A 25,085-nucleotide genomic window follows, 5' to 3' on the forward strand; every position below is an offset into this window, starting at 1 on the left:
TTTGATGAAAGAAGAAAATATTCGTACGCAGAGTAATCGAGAAAGAATTATTTAAATCCTAAGATTATCACATTGAAATTCTCGACTCTGATTGGCCTGCTCATTTATTCCACATATACTGTATGTCATCTCCTTGAATGTGATTTTCATTCATATTTCTAGCTCTGTTTATTGTTACGTAAGTAGGTTGTCATGCATTCAAGTTGTTAAAGTATAAATTAGAAGAATATGATGTATAATAAAAGATAGATTCTTCGTTAATGTGAAACAAAAGCAAAATATTTGTGATATTAGAATTAGGTTATATGTATGTATGTAAAGTATGATGTTTGAAGTGAATATTTTGACTCGTCTATCTCTCGCTATATCGTCTATAATTCTTGGTAGAATTGTTCATATGTTATGTAATTCATTCTCTATTTTATTTTTGTCGAAACAGATATTTTATTGATATATTGTAATGGATGAGGTTACAACGGATATAGAGGCAACGGTTTTATTTTTTGCAAAAGCACGCGAATTAACAGGAAATAAGGAAGACAAGATTCGTGTTCCAAATAGATTGACTTCCACCGATCTTCTGGAAAAAATTATCTTCAATTTTAATTTAGAAAGTATACGTAATCAGATAATACTAGCTGTGAATGAAGAATTTGTGTCTTTTGATACTATTCTTAATCTATCAGAGAAAGACAAAATTGCAGTAATTCCACCACTCAGCGGAGGTTTGTTCAATAATAAATTGATTATGTACAAATTAATACATTACACCTATAGGTTTACTTAATCATGGAATTATTTGCCTTGTACTTTTTCAGGCTAATCTTTACGATATGGAGTCGCCAAAAAATTTTATCAAGTTACAACAGGAAGAATTGGATATTGCTGATATCATAAATCTAGTAGTATTTCCTAATTGTGGAGCAGTATCTAATTTTATTGGGATTACTCGAGATAATTTTGAAAATAAAAAGGTAAGGTAATATATAACTTATAAATATTATAAATATAAGAATATATGTATTTATGTTTACCTCCACAAGCCATATTTATGTTTACCTCCACAAGCCATATTTATGTTTACCTCCAAGTAGCAAATAAATAAAAATTTTTGTGGATATTTGTTTCTTTTATAGGTAGTTAAATTAGAATATGAAGCCTATGAGGGAATGGCCATAAAAGAGATGAATAATATCTGCACTAAAATTCGTTTGCAATGGAATGTAGAAGGCATTGCTATATATCATCGTATTGGGGAAGTACCAATATCCAAAGCAAGTGTTGTAATTGCTATCTCCTCTCCTCACAGGGAGGAATCACTAAAAGCTGTCGAATATGCTATTAACACATTAAAAGCAATTGTGCCTATTTGGAAAAAAGAAGTATATGAAACTGGAGAACCAGAATGGAAACAAAATAAGGAGTGTACATGGAAAAATAGTAAATAATCTTTTTATCATCAGTTTTTTGTAATGCATGCGATAGTTGCATTTTTTTAATCTGGAACTTAATTATTCTTGTTTGTGGCTAAATATAATATATCAAAGTTTCCTATTTTCTTTTGTTTGAGATTTATTTTTTCCATAAGTTTTGAATATAGGGTTTTTTGTTTTTTCTTAATTTCTTTTTTATTAATTTGAAACCTTGTGTCCTGACATATCTGTTTTATAAGACGCGTCATGCGCGGGTGTACTTATCTATATGATACATGATATAAAATTGATCATACAAGAAGGATTGCCCCAAATTGATGTAGAGCTAGCTGTTGATTACAGATTTTGAAAGATATTAATATTCTGTCTTTATATATCTTTAAATTATATATTTGAAATTTATAAATTTCAAAAATTTAATTATAAAGACTATAATTATAAAAATTATAAAGACAGAAATTTATAAATCGCCTATTTTTTCTTCTATAGTAAGTAATAACGTGTCAGAAGTGGAAGAAATCATTGAGTCTACAGCCTTGAGGAAGAATAATGTTCAAGTAACTGCAAATGTAAATGAAGATATACCAGATAAGGTTATTATCGACCCTAACCATGTACAAATCCAAGCAAGCCCTGAAGAATTGAATCGTAGGATAGAATCATTCATTGAAAGAAAACGTCAGCAAGTAAATATTGTAAATGTGCGGGAATTTTGTTGCCACAGGTTGGTTCATCATTATTGCTGAAATAGGGATAGTTGCATATGTATACCTGCTACTTTAGAACAGCAATTGTTCTCGTATAATTTTATAATTTATAATATACATCATTACATATATAATTATATGTAATTATTACAATAAATTGACAGCGTGCTATAATTGCAACTGATATTCACAGTGAACAGAATGAAGATAATAAAAATTCTTGTGCAAGAGTAGATGCCATTCTTATGCATCGCAATGATTCTAAAAGTCACATGAAAGGTAATATATAATTTAATTTTATTGTTCACGTATACAAACTCTTAGATAGCTATTGTTTCCTTTATTTTTTTTTTTCATACATATTTACCCATTTCATTTTAATCTATGTATTTTTTGTGTACAATTTTTTTTATATCTCTATATATAAGAATAGATTAGCTTAAAATTCTTGAAGAAAAGTTTTAAGCGAATGTACATTGCAAAAATTATTATTGCAGAATTTTCGCACTAGACGTTAAGATAATGTAGATAATGCCAGGAAAGAAAGAGACAAAAAAGCCTCTTCTCCAATCTAGACTATATTGTATTATCAAGATTTTCCATTCTCAAGTCACTCAAGTTGTATAACTCAAGTTGTATTTATACGGAAGAGAAATTGTATAATTGCAATTTATAATTACAATTTGTATAATTACAGTTTAGATCACAATGCCATAAAAATTCGAGAATACTCGCGTTTATTTTGTACAAAGGTTTAAGGATCCTATGATATATGGTTTCATTTATTTTCAGTTCACAGGGTATTTAATATATGGGGACCACAAATGGTTGATCAATCAGCTTTACGCAAGTTATCAAGTAGTACAAGTCCCAATAGTGCAAATCCTTTTCCTGTATTGGACGAGAGAATTTCTATCTCAGAACGTATATTAGGGATTAACAAACCAGTACCCAAAGATATTTACAAAAGATTGAAAATTATAGAAGATAAAATATTATATTTAGAAGGAATATCGCCAGAATATAAGGAATTTTGGGTATACTATATATATTAATGTATATTTAATTTGCTATTTTAATGGAAAGACAGTCTCTTATACACATTTTTATATAATAGACTTTCTTGAGACAGCTATAAAAGAACATGTCCTATTCATCACATAATAAAAAAAACTTATTTAGATTATTTTCCATCCATTGTTTTTTTTTTTTTACTTTTTATATACATGCAATTTTCAATTTGCGTAGATCACAAAAGACATCGATATCTTGAAAGGCAATTTGAAATCCGTTCAAAAAAGAGTAAGTATTACATGTAATATTCGATGCGTTATGTGCAATATAATAATTATCAATGTTTCCAGTAATTGTAAGTTGTATTACTTAAATTCGATTAGATTTACTGGTGTATTAAAGTATATAGAAAAAAATTCATCGTTAATTTGGCATTGGGAATTTATATTACATTTCAGACATATTCTATGGCAGAAATTGACTCAAAGTTGTATGAATTAGAAGAAAAATACAGCAAAAGGATAAAATAGCGATACACAAATGATGATGCACAAATGCGTTAATAATTATATCATGTAATTCACTGATAATTTCAATAATTGTAAGTAATAAGCGATCCAAATATATTCTGTTATTTATTGTGATACATTCGTTTTTGCAAGTGACTTTATATACCGCAATTGAGCATGCGTGTTGAGTCTGTCGCAATTGTCGAAGTCATACATGGCGCACGAGTCGTCGCGTGACGTACGTTTGAACTTTCACGAGCGACTGTACGTAAGCATTCTGCATTCGATTGATAAAGGCAGGTAGTGCTCGTTGCGCTTTCACACGATATGGCTGTGGTTAGTATCAGTTGCAGGTTATCTTCGATCGTGAAATATCGTAAAGCTAATTGAGTGATTGCAATGCGTCGTTGGATTACAAATTGCAGGATCGACCTGAAATAAATCCGTGCCGGTCACGGTAAGTCTCTTGATCGACAGAAAAATGCTCCATATATTCCTACCTAACAGCACATGCGATGTGACGCGACTCGTTAAGTTTTCTGTCAATGTGACAGGCGCCTTGCAGTCTCCCATTTGGTAGTGTCACTAGCGACGGTAGCTCGAGCTGTATAACAACAAATTATTAAGGTAAAGGATGATTTTAAAAGACGCAAGCCGGACCCGGCTTTTGACTGTTTCATCTTAATCATTTTTAGCAACGTAAATAAATAAAATGTGTTGCGTGGCTATCGAATAATCTAACGATAATTAAGTATATCGTTGAGAAATATTCCGATGTCGATTGTTCTCGTGTTAAACATATTTTACTTTGCCTAGCCCTAGTTTGCGAGATTTACACGCAAGCGATGTACGTGTAGATAATGTGTTTGTAATCATTTTTGCTTTGCTTGCACTGCTTTAACCCGCGGATTCGGCTTTCGTATTTAAAGCTGTGTACAAATTATGCCTGTGATTTACTTATAAATGTACGTAAAAATGTACCATTTCCATAAATTTCTTTTAGCCTCAGTTTTAGCTTTTATTTTTAGAATTTGATGCATAATTTAATACGTGTGCATAAAAGTAATTCCAAGAAATTCTTACTGTTGTTATATTTGCTGCTATGTCTCCACTAATGTATACATTGCATATTAGTGTTTGAAATTAGAAAGCGTGAAAGTCCAGAGATAGCCATCCTCCACAGAAAATATACGTTCAAATCAAGAACTTGCAACACACAGCAAAGAGTTTGTTGAAAGTGTATTCAAATCTATCTGAGCTAGATTTTCAAAAATATATATCATAACTGTAATATCTTATACCGATTGTTGTTTATTCATATAATGGATATAAGATATATAATTGATAAAAAAAAATAAACATAAGATATTTTATAAAATTTTATAAAATTATCATAAATTTTTAATTTTAAATGTAATATCAGTTTGTTTTTATATTTTTTATATTTTAAGCGTGCACGCTAGTTTTAGATACGTGTATATGTGTGTATGTATATATTTTAGATGTGTGTATGAATATAAAAATGTATACATCTACAAATGCAAATTTATTCGCGCTTGCAATATTGATTACTACTTACACCGCAAGAGTGAAGCCTTAATTTGGATTAAAAGTACCCGCTGTAATTAATTGAAACGCGCGGAAAGCACGAAGTTTCTTAGCACCTCAGCCAACGTAATCGATCGTGAAAAGAAAAACGTACCATATAACACGTACGATCGTGTGTGGTTTACGTGATTTGCAACTAAGATAGGACGTTTAAATTGATATTGGAGCTGGATTTGTCCGATTGAATATGTCTGCGTTTTATTGATACTTGTAATTTTTACATTAATTCATACGCATTTAAAAATAATATCTTAGGCTTTTGTTACGAACTTTTGTCAGTTTATTTTCCATGACCGAAGCTGACTTTTCTCTAATCTCTTTTATTGTTTGTATTTAAATATAAAATATAACGCTCACACAATTAATCTTATGTTATCCTTGCATTGTTATTGGATGGTTTCTTTGATTTATTTGTTTATTTTTTTGTGAAACTTTGTTTCGTAAAATATTAAAAATGCTTCTTCAACTTTATAAACAATATCAGACCATACCTCTCTCTCTCTCTCGTAAAGTATGATAGCGTTTTTATTTTCTTGATTAACAAACAGTTACTTTGTCAATCCTTTTTATAGATTTTTATTGACAATCGTATCATGATTTAAAAAATATTATCCACCGACTTTCAGATATAGCACAATGTCGCAAAGAAAGAATGCCAATGCAACGGGAAAGCTGAAAGGGAAGCGTTCAAAAGAGCTCATGTCCTCCTCTAGTCTTTCCGGTATGTCGCAATTATCGAACAGCAGTGAAGAGACATTGGAGGCCTTTGTACATAAACCCCATAAATCTGACAATTTAGAAAAGTGAGTTATCTGAATGGGTTGTGTCTCTAAATCATCCAATAAAACGCGATGTCATTTAAAACTGTACTTCAGTAGTCGGGTAATACTTTGTACTTTGAATGTTCATTTGCAGCGCAACGAATACACGAAATGCACAGAACAACGAATGGTTAATGAACGGACCAAATGGATGCAAGGCGCCTCTTTTACGCTTTAAGTGAGTTCACCAGTTATTTTCTCTTTAGGAAATGTATAAATTCGAGGAACTATATGTTTTACTTGTTCCTTTTGCTCTTTTTTTATAGATGTTCTGCTTTAGCTATGCCACCAGAAGACCCACCCGCAAAGCAGCTACATATGACCTATAAGATCTTTCAAACAGATACCAAACTCATTAATCTTCTGCTACAATCGCACGGCTTAGTAGAGGTGAGTCTTTTTTTTTTTTTTTTTTTTTTTCAAGGACATTAATTATTTATTACACAAAATTGGAAGGAATTATGCTATTGATTGGTCTAAAAAAATTATCTCGATAAGATGCATATGCGACGTAGTACGAGACTACTTAGCCAAGTTTAAACTCATTACATCTGTTGATGGTAACATAAATAACAGTCTTGAGAAATTGCAAGTGTCTAAATCGTTAACCTGTTTTACATGGAAAAAAAAAAAGAAGAAAAGATCGATCTAACAGAGCAATGCTTCTTTAACTTTCATTAAACTGATTATTACAAGTCGCGCTCATTTACAATTGATTACAATGAATTCTAGAAATCTGACTAATCTCAATTATGTGACAATCTGTAAATGTATTAGGACGCGATTATTCCGACGATGAAGAGTCAGACTTAATGCGATATCATTGTATACAGTTATTCCAGTTCCAATGTGGGTCAGAACACAAGTCCACGTTCAAGTTTGCACGCGCGATAGTTATTACAACACTTTCATAATCCGAAACCCAATTCGCCAAATTGCCGATCTGTCTCAATCGTTTGTAACTGTTGATCATATTTAGCACCGTGTTCGCTGACACTTTGCTCGCCTGATGAATGTAGAAACACGTCAAATTGGACAAAGTGCTGTCGCATTCGTTTGATTTTTCGCCATTGTTGGACTTGACAGGCGGTTCCGACAGCTTTTCCAAATGCTGGTTCGTCAGGTCGAAACAACTGTGAACATGCAACGCCGTTAGTCCTGGGGCTAGAGAAAATACTTTTGTAATCGTTAACGCATCCACTGTATGTCCAAGCTCGATTTTTCTCAGATATCTAAGAAGAGGAGGATCGCATCCTTCTGTCCATACGACCTTGGCCCCGTCATTAACGAGTGTATGTAGATTAGGACAACTGCTCAGAATTTCCTTCAAGTCCATCTGCAAAGGGATATTCCTCTGTTCCGTCATCCAAAGACCGAGTTCGCGTAAATGTTGCCCGTGCGCTCGAAGATAACTGTACAAGTTCTCTAACCATTCTTTCGTCGTCGGTATGTTATGCATACTCAACGAAGTCAGGTGAGGAAAGACACGCAATGCCTCCGGATAATGCCAAGGTTCGGAGATGGAAAGCCTTCTCATGTTTGGACACATCTGCGCTAAAAATTTCAGCTGTACCGGCGTCGTCTCGCAACTGATCGCCTCGGTTAGATTCCACGGCGATTGACCTATGTCCACGGTCTCCACTACATGACCTATGTACTTATATTCCGCTAAGGACTCGAGTTGTGTAATATTTAACAGAGCGAGCGACACACCAGCCTCGGTGACACAAGTATCGGCAATATTCAATACTCTCAGCGTATCGCACAGCGGATTCTTACTCTCGTAATATTCTAACAGTACATTCTGCTTCTTTTTCTTCTCCCATTTTGAATTGCTCATCTTCCACCTAGTTAGTAGTCTTTTCATTCGCGACCAATTGGTACACTCTCGTGCCGATACGGAAAGCACTTTATCTTTGAACTCTACGTGCAAGAGCAATTGCTTCAGTCCTGCATCCGTTACTTCTCTCGAGCAAGCTACGTCCAGGATTATGAGTTTTGGACAGGTTTTACCGATAACTCGAAGCATAGCATCATTGGCGATATTGCGGAGCGTCAGAATCGTCAAATTCTTCATGTTCGATAATGTCGAGCGCAGTAAATTGCAGTCCATGCGGAGTAAGGAGTAACGGAACAAGTGTAATGACTCTAGTCCAGTTCCTTCCGAAGCGAGTAATTCCAGCAGCGACGTTTGGTAGCTACATCCGTAATAGCAACAGAGTTGAACCTTCAGTCGTTTTATGTCACGATCGAGAAGGAGAGATAATAGAAATAATATCGCAGGTTCGGAGACAACGTGAGGCTCGTCCGGTAGTGGCAAGCACAGCATCCTTGAGGTTTCCTCGATCACTTGGGAGCGCAAACGAGTCGGTAACGCGTTCACATAGTACGGTCTGATCATCCGTCTTGCAAAGGCTAGTGCTCGCGCCGCAGTGGATCGTTGCGAAAGTGACTGCAAACGTCGGCACGTCCCGTCGAGTTGCTCGCACACACGTCCCAAACTAAGCATCACTAAGGAGTTAGGCTGACGGTGACCCGGCATCTTGCCTTGTTCGCTGAAAAGAGATATTTCAACGATCGATGGAAGTCATTAGAGATTCTCGTTAGATTTAGATGTCCATTGGTCAACTACGATCTTAAATTTCCCCAACATTATATTTCTCAATTAGTAATCTTTTGGCGAATTGTTTCAAAGGTAATGATTTTTTCTACATTTTTCCCCATTCTCTCTGTCTTCTCTTCTTGCTCCCACTCTCTTTCTTTCATCTTCTCACTTTTTCACTCTCACCTTCTCATCTCTTCATTCTCCCATTCTCCCACTTTCTTTCCTTCATCTCCCCTCTCCTCCTCTCTTCTCATCATCCCTTCTCTTCACATAATATAAAAATAATTGAAATACTTTCAAATCCTGCTTTGTTTTTTTTTTCTTTTTTGTTTCATTTCTTCATTATCGAAATTTGCTAAGTAATTTGCTAAGTAAAAGCAAAATTGATTTTTGTAACATTACAAATATGCCAGTAAAGATGTTGAGAATGTGGAAACAAATTCTCTTAAGTACATTTATACAGATTAAATAATAGTTTTATGTGAGTGGGATACGTTTCTAAAATTTGATCACGTGTTTCAGTTTTACTCGTCCTCTTTATTCATGGACAAAGAATTTACATTCTCACAATCGTTGCTCATTCCAAAATTTGGCAAGAGATAAGTGTCGCAATCTTTTTAAGTTACGCATATGAAACACACGTGTCGCCGTTACTACGCAATGTGTTTTGATCGAACGCTTGTCAACACGTTTGTCGTCATGGATGAAAATTATATTAACGTTTTGTCGTGTAAAAAGAAAAAAACACAAGGTTCATACCTGAAAACGAGCAAGGTTCCTACGGGCGTCTCCTGAGCAAGAGCTCGCGCTAGACTGCCGCCGTATCGCTACATTGATGAGGACGCGCTACTGATGCGTCTCGTGACATTGTCGCGGCCTCCTCGCGGTGACCTCGACGGATTTTAAGTTTATCCGCCAAAGGCATCGTTCGAACCTCCAAGGTAAATCGTCCGAGGGAGAGAGAGAGAGGGAGAAGGAGAGAGAGGGAGAGAGAGAGAGAGAGAGAGAGAGAGAGAGAGAGAGAGAGAGAGAGAGAGAGAGAGAGAGAGAGAGGAGAGAGAGAGAGAGAGAGAGAGAGAGAGAGAGAGAGAGAGAGAGAGATCCGTTTCCTTTCTCCAAACCGCAACATTCAATTTATGTATACTGGTAAATAAATCCAATTAATGCAGTATTTTATTAATATGAGTTTTACTTTATATAAATAAAATTTTATTACATATAAATAAACTCTGTATTAATAAAATACTATATTGATCGGGTATACATAAAACTCATATGAAAGGTTGGCTTTCTAGTGAGATTAAGTCTTTTAAAGAAATGATTTATTAACATAGAGATTCCTGATTGACAATATTGAAGAGTGAAAATGTTAAAAAACGCAAGAAATTGTAGAAATTTTTTCGTGCACTACTATGTCAAAATATATTAGTTTCTTCGCATGACACAATTTCAGAAATCATTTGTGCCTGTAAGGTACAGTTATTTTTGCACGAACAAACGAGACCGTATAACACGCTATTGATTTTTAAATGTGCGGTATTAATATCGCACGATTTTCGTTGTTGATATCGTGTGTTGAATTTTTTCTTTATTGTTCAATGTACCCGCGAGAATATTGAAGTATTCGTCATATGGCCTTCTCCTCGGCTGCCCGCTCGTTATCCTTGATCGATGCAGTATGTCGCTCACGTTCTACGTAGTATAAACGAGACAATCGTATTCGTATCAATGACTCTCCCCATCTACGATTTAGCCACTCCATTAGAATTCCAGATTATCAGTTTCGGAGGATGGTGTGGCATCTCTCCTATTTATAAATGTAGATTTTCACGAAAGAGGCGCCGACTGCGAAATGCAAGGAGCCGATGTAATTTTCAAGAAATAAAGTCGCGCGGAATAGCACGCGTTTTTTCTCGTGCTGTGTAAATTTATTAGTATCGCAAATTCGTCCGACTTGCCGATCCGTTAGCGTCCGAGTTATTAATTCTTCAATAGCCGTAAAGAGAGTCGACGTACATTTATAGATGCGCAGGTATCCAATGACCGTTATGAAGCTGATCATTACCCTCATATTAATATGTTGTCGCAACAGTTAAAATGCAAAGAGTTCACGACGACGTTCAGCTCAAAGACGACCTTATCTATATCTTTTACAATTTGCATTTATTTTTCTACATATGCAATTCAGAATTGAATGTATTTTAGTATAATTGGTAGCTGGTTTGCGTAGTTAGACGTATTGTTCCGTAAAGAAACTGCGAGGTCAACGAAGGCGTCGATCCAATGTATGCCGATGCAACTCGAATATTAAGTACACGCATTACCACCACCGTGTTTCCGTATTTCACAATCGCCGCTGATACCACGACACACGAGCAGCGGTTTATTATTCGCTCGCATCTAATACATAAATGCATTTGCGTGCTTTCTTTCATTTTGGTAAAAACTAAGAAAACGGAATCTAAAAATAACAATAATTTATTCGTTGTATTTAGAGTTGCAAATAACCACGTCGCCACCTTTGCTTTCAGGTACCGATGAACGAGGCGGATTTTAATATATTATGGATGGGAAATCATCCGAAACCAGATGTCCTGCGGAATTTGATGCCTTATCAGAAAGTCAACCATTTTCCCAGGTAATCACCGTCTTTCACCGTCATGAAAGATAGCTTCTAAAGATAATGCATGTGTTTTATGTCGTGGAGAATATATAGTGAAAAAATATACATTGAACAGTTTGAGTAACCAAAGAAATGAAGGCAGAATTTTCTTTTGATCTATCATAATGCACAAACGCGCAGATGTTGATTTACTTAATATCGCTGAACAGGTTTGTTGTTGTTGATTCTTTAGGTCTTACGAGATCACACGTAAGGATCGTCTCTACAAGAACATCGAAGCAATGCAGAGGAGCAAAGGCCTTCGAAATCTCGACTTCATACCTCAGACGTTTCTACTGCCGGCCGAAGCCCGAGAACTAATCTCGGCACATTTCAGATATAGAGGGCCGTGGATAGTTAAACCCAAAGCTAGCTCGCGAGGTCGCGGTATTTATATCGTTAACAATGTAAGCATATCTTCTCCTTTTTACGTCTGTATTGGCTTTAGGTGCGATCGAAAGAAGTGTTAGAGAATCTAAAAATAACAATTAGGGCAGACTAATGTTGAATAGTCACTCGTTAAGACCACTCTACAAGTAAATCTTATTAATGTTTGATGATATTTGGGCTCTTGATTACTGAAATGTAGCATTTTGAAAATTGATAACTACGCTGAATGCTACGGCACTTGTACCACCTACCAACTCTATCCGTTTACGCTCATTATGTTGTTATAGCCTGAGAAGATTCTGACAGACGAATCGGTTATCGTGGCACAGTACATAAATAACCCGCTTTTAGTCGATGGACACAAATGCGATTTGCGTCTCTACGTGGCTGTGACGAATTACGATCCCCTGCTAATTTATTTATATGAGGAAGGTTTAGTGAGATTCGCGACCGTCAAGTACGATGGCGGAAACCAATATATCTGGAATCCTTGCATGCATCTTTGCAACTACAGTATAAACAAGTTCCATGTGGATTATGTAAAGTAAGCTATAACGATATATATACGATGTACGTATCGAACGTTAAATTACTTACACCAATGAGGGACATAAATATAAGAGCACCAAGACAGTCTACTTGTAAAAGAGACCTTTGCGAGAGGGGGCTTGTTTCAACTTGACAAATTTGTTCAGTAGCGGTTTCCTTATGCGCTTTCTTCTTCTCTTTCTAATGTCTCTTTCTAATATCAGAATAATAAAGGGGAATCAAATAGAACATGAGAGAATATAGAGACAAGAAAAAAGTGTGCGAAAAGAAGAGATGAAGCACGGGCATGGAAAGGTGTGAATAGACATGATACAAAATTGTAAGATAGAATATAGATTGCAAAAAAATGAGAAAGAGGGAAGAAGGGACGAAAGGGACAACGTTTAATGAGAGCTGATTGCCGAGCAAAGCTGTAAAGAGTATAAATGATATTGCTATTAGGAACGAAGATCCGGATGCCGAGGATGTGGGACACAAATGGACATTGTCAGCATTACTCAGACATTTGCGCTCAACGGGCCAAGACACAGAATTGCTAATGCAACGCATAGAAGATATTATCATAAAATCTATTCTCGCTACTGCATCCGGGATAATTAGTGGTTTAAAGCAATTCGTGAAACATCCCGAGACATGTTTCGGTAATTATTTACTTTTCTAGTATGTCAGACGAGCAAAGGAGATCGCCGATTTCTTTTTCAATTGTACATAATGTCATGATACAAGTGAGATCTGATTGAGAAGCTGTTCCAGATTTATGAAATTTACGAAGAATTAATAATCAATAAATCGTTAATGTTCAATTTTTGAGTCTAGCGAAGATCACACACAGTACATTAAGCTTCAAGTGTAACACTGAATTCTTGCATAAGACTTACACCTTGAATACTAATGTGGATGTTATATACATATATATAATTCTCATTCTAGAACTATTTGGCTTTGATATATTAATCGATGATACGCTGAAGCCGTGGTTACTGGAAGTAAATTTAACTCCCTCATTGGGGTGCGATTCGCCACTAGATGTTAGACTCAAGTCAGCTTTAATAGCAGACTTGCTTACTCTTGTCGGAATACCTGCTGTTGATCCAATCCTGCGTCCTCAAAATTTAAATCGTGCTGCCGTCAATTCCAATAAAAGGATGACTAGTGTAAGCTGTTATTTTTTTACATTTATTTACCGAATCACTCGTTTATCTTTATTCCTTTGTTCCCCGTCTATACGGGATACGCTTCGTAAATATTTAGTTCGTCATTAACATGGGATTATGTTTTATTCGGCTTTTCATCCTTAATTAGCAAGAACGTGCATAAGATATTTTATTTGGCTTAAAATAAATAATAACATGCAGCGTGTGTCTGGCAGGAGGCGGATAAAATATTATGTATATTAACAGCATATATAATAATTACTTCATTATTATAATTTTTTTTATTTTATAAAATATAAAGATTGACTAACTGAAGGAGAAAAAATAAATTGCACCAAACAACGAGGTATGTCGAACAAATGTTCGTTTCCTTGTTTTAGTATAGAAGGGTACAGTCTGCAGAAACATTACCTCAAGGAAGAAAGAGCACTAGCAGAAGTAACGTTAATAAATCAGGCTTAAGTTCAGAAGAACAACGAATAGTAGCTTCTGCAAAAGCACAATTTGAGAGGAGAGGCGGATTTGTTAGAATATTTCCAAGTCCAAAATCTTGGGAACTCTACTCACAGTACTTAGGTAAATATAACTTTACATTTGACAGTATATATTCGTGTTTAAATAAAAGAAATATCAAAGCAGTTTCTGAAACGGTCTATTTTGTGATAACTTATCTGTAACAATATTGTATGTTCTAGATATGATTACAGGTACGCCAATGATGTCAGACCTAATCGGTCTAAGGAAGTTGCCGCAACAAGTCAATACGAATCATAATCTGATGTTACACGAACAATTGTTCCCTGCAGCTAGTCGCGTTACCGGTTTTATAATACCAGAAGTAACTTTAGATAGATTGTCTAGGTATGTTCTATCACTAGTCTTTAACTCATACGATTGCAACCCTCTCGATCTCTTTTATTTATATTTACATAATTATTGCACTTTTTATGCGGTTTATGCGGCTGTTAGTCAGACAATAAAATATATAAGAGAAACAATATAATGGTGGCATCGAGAGATATAGTTTGATATTATATATAGAAACGATGGAGCAAGAGGAATAAAGCAGTAGAAATTAAATTATGACACGCTATAATTATATTTGTACAATATATTCTATTTTATAAAAATAATCAGATATTTGACTACAGATACGAGAGATACGAAAGAGCATTGGTGAAGGGTCATAAACAAAGCTTAGATCGTGAAAATAAGGAAAATGTGGATATAGACATGCATAAATATAAAAATCAAGTGATACAATCGATGCAGGAAGGCAACAAGCTTAGGTTTGTCATTAAAATCCATAAACAAAGCACTAAGAGAATATTTTCAAAGTCAAAGTATACGAAGGTCTCCAAAGTGCAAAATAAAATTATTTTCCTTCCGAAGATCTTACAAGTACCGATTGTACAAAATTTCAGTCCCGGTGAAGCAAGGAAAGCGTTTGGTTTATATCTAGGTTACATATTACGAAAAATATCACAGTCCAACGCAGATCCGGCATGCTGTGATCTCGTGATGAAGTTTCTCCAACACTCATCCTGTAGTTTGAGGACGCCGTTTCTATTTACGGTATGTATTCGATGTAAAATTAACTGCTTTTTATGTTTCCATACGTTAAACAAAATTATCCTGCGGAACGTAGTGCAATAATCTTTGCGCTAAGAGTCTTGTTATTTCTCTTAGAAATTCGCACAAATTATTGAGGCAGGTAGAATATAACATTTTTTTTCGCATAAGAGATCATAACAGTAACTGACATCAACAACTGGATGATTTTATTGAGATAATTATCTTTTCCATAGTTACCGTGCAGCAAGCTTAGCGACAAGGATCGAGCTGCCATTACTGCGAAACAATTGTCCGATTTTTTACATCTATATAATAGGGAAACGGATCTTTACGAGGATACCGTAGATCGGCCCCGTACAGTTCCCAATAAGCTCTTCCAGAAATTTTTGGCCGCAGCAAGGTACATTTACGTTGAGCAATTTTCCACGCACAACTTTGTCCGCAGCTTCGTCTGTGAAATTATGTAATGGGAAAACTGCTTCTCTTTATTTGACTAAAACGTAATAAAAAACGAGAGAATAGAAAACTGAACACTGAAAAATAATATGGTATTATTACAGCGAACAAGATCTCGATGATGTGTTAATTCTGCAAACTCGGCTGTACAAGTGTGCTCACAGTTTCTTGGGAAGAAGTGGCTTCGCTGGCAGTCTACGCGGCGCTAATCTTCTCGGCTCTCTGCCTCAGATTACATCACGGGTGTATTCCAATGCCGCCGTAACAGAACAGTGCAAGTGTAACAATACAATTAATAGGTAACTCAATTAATGATTAATTTATCGCACTTTTGCATATAATTCTGATACAATTGTAATTCCGCGTCCATCAGAATAGTCCTGCCGCAAGTCCGTTCTTCGGGGTTGCCGCACAGCTCCTATATCAGCAATATTTTAGTACCAATTGGCAATCTCTCTTGTGCGCTAATATCGTAATGAATTTTTCTTATAGCATGTCGAATATATAATGACAAAGAAGAATATTTTGATACGTTTTAAGACTATTCCGTTGAGTCATAAATAACTTCCGCTTTTTTGTCTTTAAATTTACTTTTACATAAAATATTGGATGCTGAAGCGCCTAATCTAATGTATACTTCGTCGTTATTAATATTTCTTTAATATTTTTTTGATAGACTTTCCCGCGAATATTTGGGAAAAGTAGATATTAACTACTTACATCCGAAGTTATTTATGACTCGATTTAATATTAGCCGGAAGATAGCCGGAAAAAAATAACTTTCAAGTACCATTTATGAATTACTATGTGTTGCTTACTGTAAACACTAGCGAGCGTGCAAAAATTCTCAGTTTATTCGGACATCCATTGTTCCGTCTAAATGTTCCGCCTAAAATTTTAGGATTTTAGTGAGTTATCTCTCACAACATTCATAGTATGTCGATATTTATCGCTATTCTAATAAAAACATTTTACTTATATTGTCATCTTCTAGGTATATCACAGGATGTTGCCCGATTGAATGAGAATTTTGCATGCTTATCACTTTTGTGGATTTACAATCTTTTACCTTTTCACAAACAATTTCCGAAAGAAAGTCGCGGATCAAATGTTATATCGACTCTAAAGCATACTTTTTTTACATTCGTACGAAATGACGTTAGTAATCATGCGAAATTTAGCAGAAATTTTTTTCAGCAATATGCCATTAACTACTATTTTACATTAAACAGAAGTCAGATTTTTTGACTAGTCTATGATGTGAAAAATGTTAACTGTAATATATATATATATATATATATATATATATATACATAGTGCAACCTATATCATGATTATTTCATACTTATCGTGTATGATGCGACTTAAAGAAATTGGAAGACTTAGGAATACAATGCAAATTTGGATAGTCTATTTGCATTTTACGCTGTCATTTCGTAATTTTCATAATTCGTAATACACGCTTATTAAATATTCAATCAAATAGTAAGAATGAATGTAGTTTTATACTGAAGAATTATCAATTGAGAGCTAAGTATTACATAAATTAAAGCAACAAGGCCAGCTCTCAGGTAACATAAATGTTTAGCCTGAATTTTAAACTAACTTAATATTTGAGGCTCTTTAATTAAGTTGATTAGATTTTAGTTGATTTTTATCGATCGATCAGTTCGATGATATACTAAGGCAAAGCAAATGACGCTTAAAATAAATGGATTCTATCTTTACTCATTTACTCAGAAAGATGCTATTTCCTTAGAACAGTCAACTCGTATCAACGCATCTCAAACCATTGGCGTAAGAAAACTCTGCGGAATTTCACCGATTTCCGCGCCTTAGCCAATAAATAGCGGTAAGATTTAATCAATCCTTCTGCATATCTTATAGACAGCCGCAAAGATTTTATTAGAATTATGTGACAAACTAATTATGCGTCAGCCTGCATTTGTCTTTCAAGTGAAAAATACCCGAAAAATATGTTTCTCTTTTAGTATCTATTATCTTCTGCGCAAAAGTTCCCAAGTATCGCAATACTTTTCACCGATTATATAGTGCTTGTATCTAGTCATAAATTATGAGATAAGATTTTAAATTATTGACAGTCTATACGAGAAGAGAAACTTCTTGAATTCTATCATTTAAATAGTTCAATTTAATTTTTAGATATAAGTCCAGCTCTATTGTACTTACAAACGGCAACTAAAGTACGCGTACTATATGTATATCTACATCCTCCGATCGCGCAAATAAAATATTCTACTCAAATTAAGATCAAGTGCATTTTTAGAACTTGTGATTACCCGATCCATTTTCTGGTCAGTATTTTTAATAAATGGTCAGTAATTTATGACAAATATCAGGATTTATTATAAACATGTATGTTCAAAAAATGCACTTCTAACATTGTTATTATTACTATAGGGTACGATAACTATGTTTAATTATCAGTATTAGAAATAGTCTGCTGGCAAGTACTATTTTATTTCACTAATATTATTTATTTGACTATTTATTGGACAAGCTATCACACATTTATTAAAGGAATACTGGCCAACATATAAATTTCTATTTTTAATAAAACCGATAAAATGTATATCCTTTGTAAATCATACCTTCGTAAATAGCAAGTTTATAACTCGAGTAAATACACAGCTTAAACAAACTTTGTTACTACTGTTATTTATGCACCATTATATTATAGTTCGACGATAATTTTACAGGATGAAATATATATCAGGATAAAATATCAGGAAAAAATATTTTTTTTATTCATATGTATTATTCTATCCATATTGTTTGAATTCTTTGTTAAAAATTTAAAAAGTGTTCTATATGTACATATACGTACATATGTGTGTATGTGTGTGTACTAAATAAATAATCAAATATTTGTACTGCAGATATGTATCGCAGACCTGTGTGCATATATATTAGTGGAAAGATCAACAGATTTCTAACAGTCACTAGAGCATTGTTGTATTAACATGAACTGTTAATATTATCAACATGAATAAATGGGTCAAATATGAACAAAACTACCATTGTGAATTTCCAATTGAAACACAAGCTCGTTGAACTGAACGTTGCTACTTTTATACAGCATTTTATGACATAAAATACTAAGATAATATATATGGTCAGACAAGTTTGTGTTCTAAACAAAAAATTACATAAATAAATTGTTTTATTCGCGAGTAGTTGCGCTTTTCGCGTTTTTTATTCATCACCTCTTTAAATTCGCGCCAGGATGCCATATGTGCAGGATTTTTTGGACCCCACTCGGAGGAAGGTCTAAAGGCCGCCTTGAACATCTGCAGGAGATATATTAAAAGAAAATAGTCGAATAACAAAAGTACTAAGATTAGAAATCCGTATTCGAATAATAATAATAGATATTTAGACACACTTAATGAACGTGCGTGATTACCTCGTGCAATCCCAAGTTTCTTTTTGATAATATTTTATAAAACATCCAAAATGGAATCTGTAGCACGCCAAAAGTAAATAACGTCCAACCAGCAACTGTAATATTTTTATAGATTGTACAAATTTAATTTTTGCCTTCATTTTTATGTTAAATCATATATCTAATTTTATTTCGAAATAAAAATATATAATAAATTTTTATATTTCCCTTCTTAACTTACATTTTGCACTTAACTTCTTTATCTACACTTAATATTTACTCAGAAATTCACCATAATCTGGTTTTGAGAATTTTATAAGAAAAAAAGAAGAATTTCCGAGAAGAAAGAAATATTTGGTAAAAAAGCGAAATGTATTGAAATAAGATAAATAAGCACTAACCATGTGCGGTAGACGGATAGGGTATATTGCCATAAGTCAGCGGCTTTAAATTGATAAGAGTATAAATTAAAATTCCTGTGAGCAACAACGGTGTAACCACCGCCCAACAAATCCTCCAATATATCGATGGACGTCTCTGTAACATATACTCGACGTCATCTAAAAAGTTCTCCAATCCATATATCCAGAATATGCCAATCATCTCTAACGCAGCTGAGAAAAAGATTATAAATGATCCCGCGTAGAAATCCACAAGACCTAGGATGAATTGGCCGCCCTGTACATACGTGTACAAATATTATCAATTTTACATACGAATAAAACTTAAAATATATAGCCTAATGGTTTTCAGATTCTGAGCTTAACAAAACTTATTGCACTCTTTGAGAAGAAATAATTCTTCACGTAAGAAAAAATAAAACAAAAATGTATCAGGCTTCATTTTTGACAAGATTAGTCTTGAAAACTATAAAATAAAGGATATCGCATATTAATCTTTATTTCATGCACATACGGGTTAACACTTACAGGTGTACAATAAAGATTACCGGCCAAGAAACCAATCACAGCCGTTCCAATAACCACGTACCAATATTTCCACGTTGGAAATTGATCGCAAATAATAGTATTGATAGCACCGATACACGCGACGGCGCTACCAATTCCTAGGACGTATAACATTAAGAAGAAAAGCACAGAAAACAGCTACGGAAGAATAATAAATTATGACTTATATCGTCACATTTTTGTATTGCGATTTTAATATAGGCAATAATTTGATGTAATAATTTTTACCTGTGGCAAAACATTAAACTTTGCTATAGCATCCGGATATGAAATAAAAGCAAGACCAGTACCGCTTCGTACTACACTACTTATGTCATCAGTGCCAAGTTCGTGCGCTAGATTACCAAGCATACCAAAGATAGTGAAACCCGCTAACAAACTCGTTAATGTATCCAGCGTGGTCACAACAATAACATCTCTAAACAAATAAACAGAATAATTAATTAATAATCGTATTATTTACTGTATATGTAGCTGATGAAATCATTATCTTAATTCAATTAGATCTTACAATTATATGAGAAAAGAATCCATTTTTATATGTAAAAATCAACACTTCTTTTTATTCGTACGCTTGAAATTTAACGATCCGAAACCGACATGTTCATCCCGTTCGAATGTACACCGACTCGTTTTAGCTTTTTAAATGCAATATTGTTTCATATGCAAAGAGAATAACCTGTAAATATTGTGGTTAAAGTTGTTGTGAGATGAATACATGACTACACCACCGAAGCAAACCGACAGTGAAAAGAAACACTGTGTGACAGCAGCGTACCAAACATCCGCCTCGAACAGTTTCTTAAAGTCGGGCTTAATGAAGAAAACAATTCCGTTTACGGCACCTTCCAAAGTCACTGCTCTAATCAGCAAACAAATCATCACGATATACGGAAAAATAGCAAGGAAATAAGCAGCCTTCCCTGAGCTTTTTACGCCGCGAGCTATTAATCCGCAGATACAGCCCCATACGATTAAAAGGCAAACTGTCAGCTTCCAATTTGGAAGGCCCACTCCATCATCGATGTTTTCTTTCTCTTTCAGCACTGTTTTCCTGCCAAAAGATATAATAAATAATAATGCTAATTTTATATTATTATTTATTTAATTAAATATTATTCATTATATTATATAATGTTAATATAATAAATAATGAAAATAATGAATAATGAAAATAAATAATGAATAATGAAAAGACTGATAAAACAAGCAGTTTGCTTGAAGATGTAAGCATTAGAATAGAGATTGAACAATAGAGAAAGCACACGTACACAATTTGTCAAACAAAAGTATTTTTAAACGAGAAGAAATGTTGAAAAACATGATTTACGCGGAAATATAATATATGTATGCAGAGAGAAAATTAAATCGAATCGTATTCACGAATTTATTTCTTTTTAAGAGGAGACTCTTGAAATTTCTTACATAACTTATAAACGAATTTTAAATTAAGCTCGTGGATTATAAGCGATGTATCTTATCAGTATCTTATCGCTGATAAACAGTAATTATATTTACATTATTTTACCACCATGAAATTTTGGCTACATTTTACTCTTCATTTTAATATCTGTGTTTTGTTTAAGTTTATGACTAAGTTGATTAAGTTATAATTAAGTTTATGTATATGTACTGTTTTTACATTATTACAAATTACATATATCATAAATAATAAAACAGTGAATTAGTAAGAAATTTGTATATTTATGCGCATTGGCAGAACTATTTCTCAATAATAAAATCGAGCGTATTGACGTAAAAATTAAGTATAGCATACTACGTCACTTGCGCGACAACATTTAACATATATTTCGTATGGACTTACGTGAAATATAGTTCAGCGGAACTTCTCATCAACACCACGGTGGTATTATGACGCACGATGATGTTATCCACGCTAGACGAATTTATACAACTGTCTCCCCATTCCTCTAAACAGGTAGACCATGGAAGCTGCGACGAAAAACTCTTCGCGAGATAGAATAAACTAATCGACATCAGCGAGCAATAATAAGTACCGACAGCAACTATCGAATACGTTTGTGCCCAGCCGACACCGCGGAATCCTGGCACTGAATAACGAGTTTTCTATTGTATATATTACTAATGCAAAATAACGAAAGTAAATAATTCGTTGATATTTTTATATTCGTTACCGGCGGACCATATTTTCACAGAGGAACTGCTAGTAAATTGACCCATTATCATCTCCAGATAATAAAACGGTTTTCCCACTACGAAAAGCACGAAGATATATGGGATTAAAAAAGCGCCACCGCCGTTTTCGTAAGCGGTGAATGGGAATCTCCAAACGTTGCCAAGTCCAACGGACATAGCAATACACGACATTAAAAATTCTATGTCGTTTCCCCACGTTGCTCGTTTCTTTTCTTTTTCCTCGACAATCTACGAGCAAACATTTGCATAGAACTACTTGAAAAACAAGCATCATGTACATTATTAAGTAATTTAAATCTGTTTACTGGTATTCGATACTAGATTAATATCAAAAATGGCCCGATAGTAAAATTATATTTTAATTTAAGCCCATTATATTTGAATTACCGTCTCTTCCAGCGACGAGAATGATAACGGCAATTTTCTGTCGTTAGGCATCTGGCAAACAAAATTAAATCCATCGTTATTCTGTAATGAAACATGTATCTTCAATTTTTTTCAGGTTTATAGCTGCAAATATTCAAATGTGTTCTGACTTCATTGATAATTCATACATTTTAGACTTGGTGAGAAAAGTATAAAGGAGATTTTTAAACAATTGAGTTTTAAGTAATAAATAATGAACATTGAGTTTTCAAATCGTCAAATAAACATATTCGCACCGTTCCAAGGATTCCTTTCGAGTTCCGCCTTTCGCTTCTGCCACAATCACCATCGCCAATAAAACCTGGATTGTCTGCTCCATCCTGTGAAGATAATAGTGAAGGATAATAGTTTTATTACACTCTTATTATTAATTATTTACATATTTCTTGTTTCTAATTATTTATCATCATTCAATATATCTGTATATTTTCTTTCAACACATTGTCATTCAACACATCACTCAATAATTACACCATTGTACATTGCAATATTCGTGTCTATAATGCGTGAAGGTCTCGTTTTAAACACGATAAGGTCCGTCAGGCGTCCGACGCGATTACCGTGCATCGTTAAACGAAACGATCGCAAGTGTAGGAATTTTACTTATATGTTACAAGAATTAAATATGTAAAAAAATGGATATATCTCTTTGACACAGAGCGCAAAAATTCACTTTAGATTATGAGCAATGTCTCGAAATTCATCGATTTCTCATTTTGTACAATATAACGACGCAGTGGGAGGTTGTCGAGAAAAATTATTCTTAGCAACCGGTCGGATGAGAAGACACATATTTTTTGTATCCTTCTTTAATTTTTTATTTTCACAAGTTAAGCCATTAAACTGTTCTCAGATATGTAAATTTTTTCTCGCCCACACTTGTTCCCGTACTTTTTGCCGTAACTGTAGTCAATTACTATGTTGACCCTGTTTCTTATAAGCGGCGCGACGTGAATTTGGAGGACGTCATAAGAGTGAAAGGAAAGATATATCTCTCGGTCAATCACACGATGATGATTATTCTTCAGTCCGGAATGACTCTGTCATAGCTAAATTTCGACATCGTGTTAGAACCGAGGTCGATTCGTTTGCCAATTTTAAAGCTATATGTTGCAAAAGTATTATATCAACGAAATTTTGTGGAAATATCACATGTGGTTCTAATTAAATCAAAGCGTGCTTCGTGCGTTTCAAATTTTCAATATTAAAAACGCTCCTGCGCGCGTTGCAAAAATTTTAGACAAATTACCTGTCAAACCTCTGTATTGTATCTTTTTATAGCTTTACAAAAATCTCAGAAGACTATTCGATATTTTCATGATAAATTCTTACCTTTCTCATTTTTCCTGCAGCTACAAAAAATATATAAAATCTTATAAAACAATACACTGACACTCGCGGACGCTGTAACGACGAGACATAAATTAGAGACTTCAAACGGGGACACACAAATTATACGCGGTGAAAGTATTTGAAATTTAAGTAGTTAAAGCTTCCAACATCTTATACAAACTGGCAATTTCGGCACGTATCGCTGGTACCTGCTTGATCTTGCGGCCACACTGAGAGAACGTAAATTACGTTTGCGCAGGTGTAGTGCAATACCGATACCGCTCAAGGTAGGGAAAGGCCACGATCTACGTAAGTACGAGCTATAAAATTCACGGAATTTACAAAACAAATGGAGACAAGAGTGGAGATTTACTTTCGCAATTACGACTTTCGCAAATTCTAAAAATAAGTGATGTATAATTTGTAAATCATCCGAAAAAGCCGAAATACTTGTTGAAATATAAAATAATAGAAGTTCTGTAATATTTCACGATGGAATTATATATCGAAATCGTAGACAGGCGTATATCACCGATATCTTTCTTTTACCTGCACAGTTATTCTTTCCGACTATTATTATCGATTATTTCATCATAATGATTTATAAGAAGCTGGCGGCTATGCATGTTATGTTATATAACTAGATTTCCAAGCTCATTATTATTCTATGCAATGAAGAAAAGAATGAAAACACTTGACTCGTTCTATACCACCATTTTCGGTACATGTTTGATATACGTTGTCGCTGCAACGGATCTGGTCATGCGCATGCGCGCTGTAGTGTTGAAGCGTCATTATATATATATTAGATCTGTTTATCTAAACTTCACTTTCGCTAATATCAGAGAGGAACCTGAAAGTGGCCAACACGGTATTTTCAGCGACACCGACTTTCCGTACCGGGAAAGAGCGCCATCTGCATCCATTTTGAGAGGGGAACTACGATGTTATACCCACTTTCAAGTCTCGGCGGTAAAACCTGCATGTGGTGGCAGTCCGTGCTACATCCACTTTCAGGGCGGTTTATGTCCGTGCTATAACCATAATGGCGTACTTGACAAGCACAGTCTCGCACATGGTTATGCATTTGTAACATGAATTAACATGTTAACATGCGCAAAAGAAAAAAAGAATTGAGATTGTGTATGATTAATATTATGAAGATTTTATACGATATATATTGTATAAATACGGGGTGTCCGGTAACTAGCTGTTACCCGAAGTGCGAAGGTACATTGGGTTAAAACAAACATTAAAGTCCCATACCGTTTTGCGAGATTCGCAATAATTAT

The 25,085-nt window shown here is 34.4% G+C and overlaps 4 protein-coding genes across 13 annotated transcripts; 2 read left to right on the forward strand and 2 right to left on the reverse strand.

Annotated features, from left to right (window-relative positions):
- The first annotated feature begins 546 nt into the window (after positions 1 to 546).
- Mocs2B (Molybdenum cofactor synthesis 2B) lies at positions 547 to 3,798 on the forward strand. The gene is made up of 8 exons (XM_011140593.3): positions 547 to 725; positions 819 to 974; positions 1,137 to 1,440; positions 1,923 to 2,157; positions 2,334 to 2,419; positions 2,933 to 3,177; positions 3,389 to 3,442; positions 3,613 to 3,798. Exons 2-8 carry the CDS (start codon positions 834 to 836, stop codon positions 3,682 to 3,684), a joined length of 1,137 nt encoding a protein of 378 aa, XP_011138895.1. The 5' UTR covers positions 547 to 725; positions 819 to 833; the 3' UTR covers positions 3,685 to 3,798.
- Positions 3,711 to 18,145, forward strand: TTLL5 (Tubulin tyrosine ligase-like 5). 8 transcript variants are annotated; one of them, XM_025302152.1, is made up of 18 exons: positions 3,829 to 3,999; positions 4,089 to 4,120; positions 4,218 to 4,290; positions 5,898 to 6,074; positions 6,187 to 6,270; positions 6,359 to 6,482; positions 11,229 to 11,335; positions 11,553 to 11,766; positions 12,037 to 12,293; positions 12,740 to 12,939; positions 13,229 to 13,452; positions 13,833 to 14,028; positions 14,148 to 14,313; positions 14,604 to 14,741; positions 14,877 to 15,027; positions 15,261 to 15,427; positions 15,588 to 15,782; positions 15,857 to 18,145. In XM_025302152.1, exons 4-18 carry the CDS (start codon positions 5,908 to 5,910, stop codon positions 15,957 to 15,959), a joined length of 2,493 nt encoding a protein of 830 aa, XP_025157937.1. In that variant the 5' UTR covers positions 3,829 to 3,999; positions 4,089 to 4,120; positions 4,218 to 4,290; positions 5,898 to 5,907; the 3' UTR covers positions 15,960 to 18,145. The 8 variants fall into 8 exon arrangements, with proteins under 8 accessions (XP_025157939.1, XP_025157937.1, XP_011138897.1 ...); XM_011140595.3 differs by having other exon boundaries at positions 3,854 to 3,927; positions 4,005 to 4,120; XM_025302153.1 differs by having other exon boundaries at positions 3,918 to 3,999; positions 4,199 to 4,290.
- LOC105182856 (uncharacterized) lies at positions 6,495 to 9,544 on the reverse strand. Its single transcript, XM_011140594.3, has 2 exons — positions 9,457 to 9,544; positions 6,495 to 8,647 (listed from the first exon to the last, which is right to left on the reverse strand). Exon 2 carries the CDS (start codon positions 8,632 to 8,634, stop codon positions 6,913 to 6,915), a length of 1,722 nt encoding a protein of 573 aa, XP_011138896.1. The 5' UTR covers positions 8,635 to 8,647; positions 9,457 to 9,544; the 3' UTR covers positions 6,495 to 6,912.
- Positions 18,146 to 18,308: 163 nt separating the features above from the next.
- Positions 18,309 to 24,778, reverse strand: LOC105182853 (sodium-dependent nutrient amino acid transporter 1). 3 transcript variants are annotated; one of them, XM_025302156.1, is made up of 12 exons: positions 24,343 to 24,778; positions 23,794 to 23,813; positions 22,698 to 22,781; positions 22,423 to 22,503; positions 22,014 to 22,263; positions 21,683 to 21,929; positions 20,537 to 20,911; positions 20,086 to 20,275; positions 19,819 to 19,995; positions 19,291 to 19,567; positions 18,911 to 19,005; positions 18,621 to 18,794 (listed from the first exon to the last, which is right to left on the reverse strand). In XM_025302156.1, the coding sequence occupies exons 2-12, from the start codon at positions 23,800 to 23,802 to the stop codon at positions 18,621 to 18,623; spliced, it is 1,959 nt and encodes a 652-aa protein (XP_025157941.1). In that variant the 5' UTR covers positions 23,803 to 23,813; positions 24,343 to 24,778. The 3 variants fall into 3 exon arrangements, with proteins under 3 accessions (XP_025157940.1, XP_025157941.1, XP_011138894.1); XM_025302155.1 differs by lacking the exon at positions 24,343 to 24,778 and having other exon boundaries at positions 18,309 to 18,794; positions 23,794 to 24,237; XM_011140592.3 differs by lacking the exon at positions 24,343 to 24,778 and having other exon boundaries at positions 22,423 to 22,473; positions 23,794 to 24,238.
- Positions 24,779 to 25,085: the final 307 nt, after the last annotated feature.

The sequence above is a fragment of the Harpegnathos saltator genome, unplaced genomic scaffold (assembly GCF_003227715.2).
Source record: "Harpegnathos saltator strain DR-91 unplaced genomic scaffold, Hsal_v8.6 scaffold469, whole genome shotgun sequence".
In the NCBI taxonomy this organism is placed as follows: Eukaryota; Metazoa; Arthropoda; class Insecta; order Hymenoptera; family Formicidae; genus Harpegnathos; species Harpegnathos saltator.

Excerpts from the sequence above, each read along its gene's own strand:
- Mocs2B (XM_011140593.3), top strand. The coding sequence starts at position 834 with ATGGAGTCGCCAAAAAATTTTATCAAGTTACAACAGGAAGAATTGGAT. Across the intron at positions 2,158-2,333 it reads CGGGAATTTTGTTGCCACAG|TGAACAGAATGAAGATAATA; the intron begins GTTGGTTCATCA and ends TGATATTCACAG. Across the intron at positions 3,178-3,388 it reads CAGAATATAAGGAATTTTGG|ATCACAAAAGACATCGATAT; the intron begins GTATACTATATA and ends CAATTTGCGTAG.
- TTLL5 (XM_025302154.1), top strand. The coding sequence starts at position 5,908 with ATGTCGCAAAGAAAGAATGCCAATGCAACGGGAAAGCTGAAAGGGAAG. Across the intron at positions 6,483-11,228 it reads AATCGCACGGCTTAGTAGAG|GTACCGATGAACGAGGCGGA; the intron begins GTGAGTCTTTTT and ends CTTTGCTTTCAG. Across the intron at positions 14,029-14,147 it reads ACTCTACTCACAGTACTTAG|ATATGATTACAGGTACGCCA; the intron begins GTAAATATAACT and ends TGTATGTTCTAG.
- LOC105182856 (XM_011140594.3), bottom strand. The coding sequence starts at position 8,634 with ATGCCGGGTCACCGTCAGCCTAACTCCTTAGTGATGCTTAGTTTGGGA.
- LOC105182853 (XM_025302155.1), bottom strand. Across the intron at positions 20,276-20,536 it reads TTTAACCACAATATTTACAG|AGATGTTATTGTTGTGACCA; the intron begins GTTATTCTCTTT and ends TTATTTGTTTAG. Across the intron at positions 19,568-19,818 it reads GTAATCTTTATTGTACACCT|GGCGGCCAATTCATCCTAGG; the intron begins GTAAGTGTTAAC and ends ACGTATGTACAG.